Source organism: Salmo salar, chromosome ssa01, assembly GCF_905237065.1.
Source record: "Salmo salar chromosome ssa01, Ssal_v3.1, whole genome shotgun sequence".
Lineage (NCBI taxonomy): Eukaryota > Metazoa > Chordata > Actinopteri > Salmoniformes > Salmonidae > Salmo > Salmo salar.
The window spans coordinates 163,998,782-164,010,067 of record NC_059442.1 but is presented as its reverse complement, the minus strand read 5'-3'; the positions used below and the strand labels follow the sequence as shown (position 1 = coordinate 164,010,067).

The 11,286-nt window shown below is 40.2% G+C and overlaps 1 protein-coding gene across 2 annotated transcripts; it reads right to left on the bottom strand.

Moving 5' to 3' along the window:
• Positions 1 to 77: 77 nt before the first annotated feature.
• ddx4 (DEAD (Asp-Glu-Ala-Asp) box polypeptide 4) lies at positions 78 to 11,023 on the bottom strand. 2 transcript variants are annotated; one of them, NM_001279129.1, is given in 24 exon segments: positions 78 to 781; positions 890 to 997; positions 1,309 to 1,579; positions 1,703 to 1,802; positions 1,912 to 2,057; positions 2,249 to 2,415; positions 2,541 to 2,670; positions 2,882 to 3,036; positions 4,037 to 4,189; positions 4,461 to 4,606; positions 5,005 to 5,049; positions 5,148 to 5,183; positions 6,592 to 6,624; positions 7,319 to 7,369; positions 7,797 to 7,817; positions 7,996 to 8,034; positions 8,158 to 8,214; positions 8,521 to 8,544; positions 8,703 to 8,750; positions 8,858 to 8,914; positions 8,993 to 9,052; positions 9,256 to 9,271; positions 9,430 to 9,464; positions 10,925 to 11,022. In NM_001279129.1, coding segments are annotated over 23 exon segments (1,962 nt in total). In that variant the 5' UTR covers positions 9,448 to 9,464; positions 10,925 to 11,022; the 3' UTR covers positions 78 to 700.
• Positions 11,024 to 11,286: the final 263 nt, after the last annotated feature.

Here is an 11,286-nt window from a genome sequence, read left to right as displayed (position 1 = left end):
AGCGCTCTCAGCTAGATTTTACAAGTGAAACTTAACTCAAAGCTTTAATCGCTCAAACAAAATAAACAAACCAGACAAATGATCCAAGACATTCTTTACTTTGAATAAAATTGGACTTTATCCATATTTCAAATGTCTACATGAATTAATCAAATCAAGTAAATTAAATGCATTTACTAATTTTGCAAACATAAACACTCTTGTACATCAGTTACAACAAGCGATCCAAAACGTGGGTCAACTCAGACTGGTTAAACAGAACCAGTTAGGTCTAAAGGCAGAATCCTTACAGAAATACAATGCTTTACAGGTATTATTTGGGGACAGACATGCATTACAATAGTTTAGTTCAAAACACACTAGCGTGTAAATGGCACATTATCAACGAGGTAAAACATTTGGGTGAAAGAGGAAAATAATAAGTTCAAGTGATGCGTCACAATTCAAACCACAAGAGACAGTAGCACTAATAATAGCTAGAACATTCATTTGAGAAGTTTCACCTCAAGCACACAGATTTTAACCAGTGGTTGACATTAATGGGTTTTTCCCATATCCAGGACAACACATTTCCAGAAAGATCAAGCAGTGCAAAATTATTTTCTTTAAACAAAATAAACACTAAAAGAAAAGTTATATTGAACCAAAACGTGACTTAGTTTGAAAACACAAAAACTAGAAGAATTACAGATGTGCATCATCACTCCCATTCGTCGTCGTCTGCGCCACTGCTCAGGGCAGCTGCTAGTTGACTCGCCCCATCTCTCTGGAAAGATCCACCCTGTGGTCAAGAGATGAACCATGTGTCAACAATGAGAACACTAAACATGTAGCCACTAAACAGTGTTCAATGGAAAATAACAGCACTCAACCTATTCCAGATCCATACCTTCCTGCTATCAGTGGAGGCGAAGGTTCTCCCACCGGGGTTGAACCCTGTAGTGCCAAAAGCACTGAACGCAGCTTCCTCCAGCCATTTGGGTACCTCCTGCTGGGCCTGTGAAAAGTCATTGCAGTGAGAATACATTTTTATTTTAGTTCAAAGTCAACTTTGACTTACTTGCTAGCAGGCCTTCAAGCTAGAATCTTTAAAGATGAAACTTCCACGTCCGTTTAGGATTTTACAACAAAGTAGCTGCAAACGGATTATCCCCTCGGACAACATTGTACACACACTAGAACAGAATATGTACTTCATTTTTATAAAACACTTTCATCCACAAAACAATAACAAAGGTGGTGTGACGGACAGTGGCGCTTATCCATTTTTAAAGGCTGCTTTTGACCAGGGAGCGTGAAATCACTTACCCCAGACAGGACTTTGACCAGGGAGCGTGCCAGGTTGCTGTCGACCTCCGGGTCAAAGAAACACACAGCTCTCCCGGTGTTCCCACAGCGACCCGTTCTCCCGATGCGGTGGACGTACTCATCAATGTTGTTGGGGAGGTCAAAGTTGACTATGTGTTGGACATCCTTGATGTCCAGTCCGCGGGCAGCAACAGAGGTGGCCACCAAGACAGGACACTTTCCTGAGCGGAAGTCACCGAGCGCCTGTTCACGCTCCCTCTGCTCGCGGTCACTGATAACACAACAAATACCAAATTACACTTCATACAGCTGGACAAAGACTAACAAGACATAAGGGAATCTGGGGCCCAACTAGCAATGACTACGGGGTAAATTACTCAAGACAGTCCCTTACCCATGAATACTAGTAGTATTAACCTTCTCCTGACACAGGAACGTTGCGATAAAGTCAGCCTGCCTCTTGGTTTCCACAAACACCATTGTGCGTTCAGACCCTGTGAATGCAGAATATGTCCTTCAACATGAAGACAATTTGATGTACTGGAAAGTGGTTGAAGTGTTTGAGAGGTGCCGATAGTCATATAGCGAGGTGCTGAGGGGTACCTGTAGTCTTGAGGACCTCCAGTAGTTGGTCTCTTTTGGAGAACTTGGTCACCTGAACCACGACCTGCTCCACGTCACTGCAGGCTCCGCCGACCACGCCCACAGCAAGGAACAGATAGTCCTTCTTCAGGAAGTCAGCAGCCAGTCTTAACACCACAGGTCAACAATGCATCAGGTGCCCACCCTTCTCATTTAAAAACACACAACTACCATTTAGAAATCGTGCCATAACTGTTTCTACTGCATTATCCTTTACATTAGCTGCACAAATATTTCAACGTTCATTTTAAAATCATTGTTTATCCCAGTTATCTGTGGCGGAGTGTGGGAGACAGACTTTTGGATGTCCTCGGGGTAGGTAGCGCTGAACATAAGGGTCTGGCGGTCCTCTTTAGCTGGCATGCCTGGGGACGCCACCAGCTTGCGCATCGCAGGCTCAAAGCCCATGTCCAGCATCCTGTCAGCCTCGTCCAGCACCAGGTAACGCAGCTTGCTCAAGCCAATCTGGGAAAGTAGACAGAGGCCGTATATCCATTTGCTAAAAAGTACTATGTTAACAGATGGCTTCAACCGGCTGCCAACTACAAGGTTTGATTCAAATATGCGTTTGTTATTGAAGCACCAATTACCTTTCCTCTTCCAATCATGTCCATCAGTCTTCCTGGAGTCCCACACAGCACATTGCAGCCCTTCAGTATCTCACGAATGGTGTGACCGGTGCTTATACCACCATAAACCACCACTGGACGCACACAAGTTCTACAAAAGACAGTGGGGGAAAAAAAGTCTCCAGAATCAGTGTCCATTCAATATTTTCCCCAACATACCAATCTTGAAAGAACGTACCTTAACTTTTGCCATAACAAATGATATTTGGATCTAGCTCCATTTCCACTATTGAAAAGTGCAGGTGGGGTGAATAGGGTTGAACATACTGCCTTTCAAATATGCAGAAAACATAACTTCATACCCATGGGCAAACTTCCTGGCTTCCATGTAGATCTGGTTGATCAGCTCCCTGGTTGGGGCCACTATAATAACCTCTGGCTCCTGGATCTCGCTGAACTGACTAGCTGCCACGCCATCCACCATCAGCTGCTGCAGGATGGGCAGTAGGAATGCAGCCTGGGGGATGACGACAAAAGTTTAAATACTTTGTCTACCCACAGGCTTACCAGACCTGCCAACCCTGTCCAACTTTTTAAGAGTACCAGACATGCACAGCAAATTAGAGATTCAACTCACAAATCTAGTGCCAAGGTATTTTAGAAGCATTGCCTCTATAGCTAATAACAGCCATTCATTCTTCATCACGCAGTCTTCTAAACTCCGACTCCATTTAATGCCAAGATCTTAATATTTATGGTTGATAAAACTTTGTATATTGTTTTTGTGACATGGATCATATTTAGTCTCAAGTTGCGTGATCCTCGTAACATTAAGTGGAAAATACAACTAATGGGACGCAGAATTAAATGTATATCACACTTGCACAAATGCGACCAGTTATTTTTCGTATTCGCATTTAATTTCTTTCACTAGCACTGGCACTTTAGAGCCCACTGAATGCCCATCTTATGTTCTCTTGAAACAATTAGTGTTTACCTTTCCACAACAGTCGAAAAGGGATTTGTCCATGTTTTTACATACAGCTGACAGTCAAACTCATCACAACAGTAGGGGCAGACACGGTGCAGCTACGTCCAATAATGATGTATTCATCTCCATGTTCGTTCACACAAACTCTGTACATGTCTGTGTTGCAGCTCGAGAGTCGGGATGTTAGATTTACTTTGTGGATTTGTTTATTAATATTTTATTTATTTTTATAAATTCAGGCCCTATTCATTTCTGTGTACTTTTAACTCGGATCTCGTACATGGACAGAGAACTGCTTAGTTGGTACACAAAATGCGTGCACGTTGGCAGGTCTGGCTTACACATGGCGGCCAACACAAGCACTATAGATTTATACCAGAGTATGTTAACCTGGGTGATGGAGAGTGCATACGACCAGAGCACCATTTCACATGCTAGTATTTGAACAACTACATGAAAAATGGGCTTAAGACTGCTTGCTAAAGAGAGAATTTTACTTAGATTCAGTTCTACAGGGGCAACTCACCGTTTTCCCAGATCCAGTCTGGGCACAGGCCATGAGGTCCCGGCCAGCAGCGATGATGGGAATGCCATGCTTCTGTACTGGGGTGGGCTTCTTATAGCCAGACTTAATGACGTTCCTGTTCAGAGATTCACACAGGGCAGCCTCTTCAAAACCCTGAGAGGATAATAGGTTAGTCAGTCTCAAAATCACAGCAAAGTTGCCGTTTACCAATACAACAACCAGTATACAACAACCCATCTATTTATTTATTTGACAATCCATAATTTATGGTGCAAGTGCAACTCTGGGGCCATGGCAACATCTTAATTTTTTCCTTGTCCTTTCTAACAATGCAACCAATATTGGGGGAAGCCCATTCAGTTGTTAAGGTAAGGAGATTAATAAAATAACACTTTAAGAACAGAGCCACCAGTAAGGCACTTACCATGATGGCCGTTGGCGGATTGCTGCCGCTGACATCGACCAAGATGTCATCGTACTTGTCAAAGTTGATGCCTGACTCATAATGAGCAAAAATAGACGACTCCTTCTCACAGAGGGCTTCGGGCACATAGGTCACCCTTGGGGGACCTGGTGGTAGAGTGAGGTTATGACAACGTGGTCACCTTCTGAAGTATTTAATTGAAGAATCCACTGAAAGAACACCTCGGATACAACTTTCTGCAACTGAATGTTGTTAAGGGCAGAGCAGCAGTCTTCTTGTCGTCAATGTTGAAACGAGACCCAAGAGGATGTTTAATTACATTAATAAGTTAAATGGAACAAAAACAATATGCAATGGTTCCCTTTAAATATTGTTTAGAAAAATGTGGAATAGTTATGTTTTATTAGTCTTCTGTAAGGGATACATCAGGGTTCCCCATCTGGGGGTGCAGGCCTGGTTTTATTTGCCCCCCCCCCCAGCTGACTAGTTGATGATCACTGGTATATCTAGTCCAACAAAACACGTACTTGCATAATATACAAACCTGGACTGCCACCATCTCCACCACCCTCCCCATCCATGGTTGAGCCTAAAATGGGTGAAAGTCTCACATAAGATATTTCCAAATGTAAAAATATTCAACATCAGGTCAAGGAAATGAATTAGTAACAAATGAAAACATGGAACCTTTACAGAAAACTTCCTCATCTCGTCCACGATAACCTGGAATGATAAAACATGGGAAGTTTGAGTCACAGCGAGCCTTATTGTGAATCTCGTAAATGCAAGGCCAATTACTATGGCTCTATAAAATACACAATGCAAAAATAACTGATGGAATAACAGAATCCAGACAAAACAGAACGCGTCAATATGAAACAAAGTAATGAACTTAATATATAATTAACTTTAACCAACAAAAATAAATACAACATGTAATGCGTTGGCCCCATGTTTCATGAGCTTAAAATAAATTCAGAAATGTTCCGTATGCACGAAACACTAATTTCTCTGAAATTGGTATACATCCTTTTGTGAGCATTTCTCCCTTTGCCAAGATATGCCACACCTATCAGATGGATAGATTATCAACCGGCTGATTAAACAGCATAATCATTACACAGGTGCACATTGTGCTGGGACAATAAAAAGCCACTAAAATGTGTTGTCACAACAATGCCACAGATGTCTGAAGTTGAGAGGGTGAGCAATTGGCATGTTGACTGCAGTTATGTCCACCAGAGCTGTTGACAAATAATGAAGTGTTCATTTCTCCACCATATGCCACCTCCGTCATATTAGAGAATATGGTAGTACGTCCAACCAGCCTCACAACCGCAGACCAAGTGTAACCATGCCAGCTTAGGATCCTCCACGCGGACTGTGATGAGATCATTTTTTTCTGTAATAAAGCCCTTGTGTGGAAAAACTATTTCTGATTGGCTGGGCCTCGTGCCCCAGTGGCTTGTCCTGGGTCCCAAATGGGTGGGCCGATGCCCTCCTAAGCGAAATCCATAGGTTAGGCCCAAATAATGTATTTCAATTGACTTATTTCCTTAAGAACTGTAACTCTAAAATCATTGAAATTGTTTCATGTTACATTATATTTTTGTTCAGTATAAATGTATTTGCTAAAGTTAATCAGAAGATATGAACAGAATGAGTCAGTGATTTGTATTTCCTGCAACTTTCTGAAGAAGCAACAAAAATTCTGTCTGTGCGGTGCGCATATCAATCACCGTGTAGCCGTTAGTGATGATGCTAATGAATTATAATTAGTCATATGTATTGATGATAATGAAAAGTTCTGGTAGATGGAAAGGCTTTCTTAACTACAAAGTAGCCTATGCTTACCTGGCATATGATTTTAATCAAGCCAGTGAGTATTGATTTTGCAAACTCCATATGTGCGCTACAAAAACATTTCCTCTTGCTAGGTGCACACTGGAATTGAAGGGTAATTATACCCAAAAATAAATACATTTGTCCTAGACCTCCTGATGTGGTTTAGGCATTATGGACTTACAAAAACTACCATTTGTTCTATTAAAAGTGATTGAGTGAGAAAACCTGAAAGGGAAAACAGGTTTTGGGGGAATTAAAAAAAATCGTAAGGCCCTAAATAAATTACCTCCTCCGCCAAATCCTCCTCCATCACCACCACCTGAAACAAACCATAGTTAATAACAACTTTCCCTCAAGCATTTCAACTGATTTGAAGCATGAAGAAAATACAGACTTGACAACATTTAATATTTTTTTTGAGTGCCATGTCAGCAACACTCCCACACTGCTCAAATCATAGGCAAATATACTTTTTTTGCCTAATGTTGGCAAAAGGCTGCCTCAGAAGGAATGGTAGGTGATATGACTGCTGGGTATCTTTGCTGCTCTTCAGTAGCTAACTAGAAACAAGTTAAAATGTACAAACAGGGCATAAGGTCGGGTAGGAGGGAAATTCCAGAGTAATTTTCCTCAGGAAGTTGAAGCATGTCTTTTTTCCCCTGCAGCTGCCATTTCCTGAAACCTAGTCTTCAATAATATCAAGCAATGCAGCCAACAAATACATATTTTTTAATCCTAAATGAAAGTGGTCAAAAACCAACAATGTACCAACTAGAAGCTCATTTTATGGCTGTTTTTCACACCAGCATACTTACACCTCAAATTGCATGTTTGGTACGCAAAATGCTTGCAAGTTGGAATGTCTGAAAATATTTTTTGGGGCGTTGCCATAACCTTCATATAAACTTGGCATCTTTGAATGATACTCATCACTGGTAAAAGACTGAGGATAGATTTCAAATCAGTATTTGATGGAATATTTTTGAATTTCCGTAAGGGAGGAGCTGATTTACCTGATCGGAAGCCTCCCCGGCCACCTCTACCTCCCTGGCTACCTCCAAACCCTGAAAAGTGAAGGATTTGAGTAAAAAAAAGAGCCACAAAACAAACACCATGATATATTTCATTAGCGTACCACCATTTCAAATACGAGAACTAGAACTTAGTCTAGAGCACCATCCACAAATATTAACACTCCATATTTATATTTTAGCAGACACTTATCCAGAGCAATAAGGGTACATAGATGTTTCTTTTACCTAGTCAGCTCTGGGATTTGAACCAGCAACCTTTAATTGGCCCAACACTCTCATCTGATAATCTACCTGACCTTTTTAAATCACTAATATTACACAAGAGCATGTTCTATTTATTTGAATGCAAAAGACACGCAGAAACACTTTGGGAGGACAACGAGAGCGTTCCAAACTGAGCCAACCATCTAGATTAATTACATTTTCTTGCATGTAGAGAATATGAAAACCAACATACCGCCTTCGTTGCCATCATCCCCTGTCAAAAACAGATTTCACAAAACCCATTTGTAAACCATTACATCCAATTGATAGATAAGACAATATTCAAGAAACATTTTTAAAAAATCAGGGGCATAATGTTTAAGACTCCGCTCATCAAGAGAAATGACAATGTGGGGCATGAAAACTAGAATATCAGAATAGCTCCTAATTACCGTTTCGGAAGCTTCCTCCCCTTGATCCTCTGCCACCTCCTGTTGAGACAACAATTTGATGCATTTAGGGAGAAGAAATCACAACGAGTCATGCAATTACCCAAATTGTTCCAGAAAATATTTTTCTAATTTGTTTATTTCAGAAGGAACCACAAGTGTCACCTCTGCCTCTTCCCCTGAAGCCGCCTCCTCCACCAGTGTTCCAGCAGCTGCCTTTATCTGTACAGAACAGTTCCAATTCAAAGATCAATGTTAATACAATTCCAGGTATGATTTAATAAAGTCACGCCGAAGACGTTTGAAAACCCTCAAAATGCCAGCGGCACCAGCATAATACATTTTGGAACTCTGAAATTGATCAAATACCTTGAACAGTATTATGCCTCTGTTCTATTTTAGTGCCATTCCCATGACAGTAAATATTCTAAGCTGTGCATTCTATCCCAAAATGCATTGATCGCAGTGTGACAATTTGCTCAACTGCAGTCTTGAGCTGCAATATAAGTTATCAAGTCAGTCACCTACCTTCATCCCCATTCTCATCAGCTCCTGTTGACAGAGGGCAATATACATTAAAAAAAACGTATTACCTGCAAAATAATTATTTCCAAGATGCCCTAGACATAAGTCTTGAGTAAATACTCAATTTTACACAGCAAGAATTACATCAAATAAAACGTATATGAAATAATTCTGAGACTATGCACCTGAAGAGAAACTCCTGAAGTCTCCACCACCTCCCCTGGACCCTCGGCCTGTAAGTAAAAATTGCAAGAACTTCAAGTCAGTACAGTAATAACTCAGACTAGTGATTTTTTCCCCCCCAATAAGAACCAAGATACATGTATTTTAAAGAACTTGCCTCTGCCGCCGCCACCAAACCCACCACCTCCACTGTTCCAGGAACTGACTTTATTATCTGAAGAGATCACAAATCTTATTAACATTGTCTTCAATTACCGCAAGTTACCTAATGGATATAAAGGCACAATACTACCAGTCGGTCTCCCAAAACTGGAACTTTGGCCACCACTGGTCCATGAGCTCATTCCACTTTCTACAAAAACACATTCAAGCTCAGCCATTAATAATGTGTTACTTCCTGTGTTTATTTTCTTTAAAGGCTTTCCCAACAACACCCGTGAAAAAGCAAGTTGCATCCGAGTGACAGGACAGGACGCTACCTGGCTAATAAAGAAAACGTGTGTCCATTTTGCATAGGGAATCCAGCTAGTCCACATACAAATTACATGAACCTACCATTACTTGTGGTAACCTGCAAAGTAAAAAAAAATTCCATTCACATGTGCTGATTTAAGCCAATATTACACATATATTTCGCACCAAGTAGTGACAATATAAGCTTTGGTTCACATATGACTCCACTAATATGTAAAGCATAACAGCTCAAATTACTGGTTTAGAGTAATTTACCTCATCCCAGTTGTCCATGATCTACAAATGTGGTTCTGAAATCAAGAAATGCCAAAAGTCATTTAACTGCACCTGGGTATCTATTACCGAGCTTGCTACATTTTAGGGTGCGTTGGTAAATTAAATATCACAACTCCGAGTGTGCATAATAACCGATGAATGTACAAACCCGCAACACCTGTTAAATATAACGTTCTGGACAACATGAAAACAGCCTAACCAGCTCTGCTATGGCGAGTAAAATGGTATGAGTTTGGTGTTCTCTCATTTGTGTCTGGAACAAGTTAGATTGGTTTCTTGACTGCAGTTGTAAGGTCAGAACTGCTCGGATCAATCCAACCCCTTGTCCAGTGTGCCTCACTGAGAAACCTCTGCATTTACAAACACACCTACTAGTCAATGTTTCAGAAGGCTTCTAGGAGGTTCCTCTAGTTAGTTAGCGCTACTAGAGTATTTTACATAAAAAACAAGTGACCACTCACTAACTAGCTACTTTGTACTTTGTTGGCGAATGTAAAATCAATGCACAGAAAGACTTTGCAAGAAATGAGCTACCTAGATTGTTACACAGCCACCAGAAAGTAATTCTTTTTTCCAATTCTGTACAATGAAATCAAAAATGAACCTCGGAAGACGACGTTAGTCATGAATAGTCAGTGATATATGTATGTGTCTAACTGCTTTGCTTTATCTTGGCCAGGTCGCAGTTGTAAATGAGAACTTGTTCTCAACTTTCCTACCTGGTTAAATAAAAATGTGAAATAAGAATAAATAAAAATATCAGTTAATCAGCTCCAATCTAGGCCGCTACTAAGTAATGCTAGTTAAATGACATGAAAAGTAGTTGTCTGCGGTCATTAACTCACCAAGTCCGCCCAACACGTGCACCCATTGATTTGGAAATGTAAAGACAGCGGTTAGCTAGCTAGATAACCATGTCTTAACACAATTCAGTAATGTTACAGAGCTAGATAACATTCAAAGTTAGTTATCCAAATAACTGACCAGTTAGTTCTTTAAAAATGTAGCCAGTCATCTACAAAATGTAGTTAGTTGGCAAGCTAATGTTAACCTAGTTAACGAGCTGAACAAGCAAATCAGTCTCGGCACAAAAAGCGAAATGCCCGCCATCATGACTAGGTAACGTTATCTAGATAGCATTTATGTAGAGATTATTTTTTTTTTTTTTTACAAATAATCTGTAAAATATCCCAAATCGCAAAAAAAAACCGGTTGAATGATGTATATAGTGATAACTTTAGCTAACTGATTTTTTTTTAGTTTTAGTTAACACCAAAATGGCTTACACAAGGTGGCTGCAATTCCTATGGCGCTAATTACCTAGCCAACACGAACCTAGCGGTCTTCTAGCTAACCCATAAAGAAGATTACTAGTTAAACGACTAATCAACTTAAGATATGTTTTGCCTGCAATCATTATAAACATAAAAGCATTTTGATACACTGAGGAAAAAGTAATATTTAAACTCCGTACATTGTCGAAACGCTTTCCCGCAGCGTCTTGATGTTCTTCCACGTGGCAGCAGGTTGTGGATCGCCAGAAAGAGAGCGCGCTTATTGCGGGACCGCAGCAAGGAACAAAGGGGTGTTACTTTTTATTAAAACATTTTATAAAACCACTGCTCGGGATTTATTTACTTATCATTGAAAGGTCATATCAAATGAAATGTTGATTTACAAATATTTTTTTATATTTTGTTTATATAAAACTAGAAAGCTTTCTATGGCTGAGTAAGTGAGTAATTATTATTTAATGTGACCTCCCATCTTTCTCATTTACATGTGGCTAATCCATATTAGTAATTATTTCTCCCTGGTAATTTTTTATTGAAACGG

Coding starts and splice junctions, on each gene's coding strand:
- ddx4 (XM_014143380.2), bottom strand. Junction 5,050..5,147: donor TGAGGAAGTTTTCTGTAAAG/GTTCCATGTTTT, acceptor CACCCATTTTAG/GCTCAACCATGGATGGGGAG. Junction 2,058..2,248: donor TACCCCGAGGACATCCAAAA/GTCTGTCTCCCA, acceptor TGTGGTGTTAAG/ACTGGCTGCTGACTTCCTGA.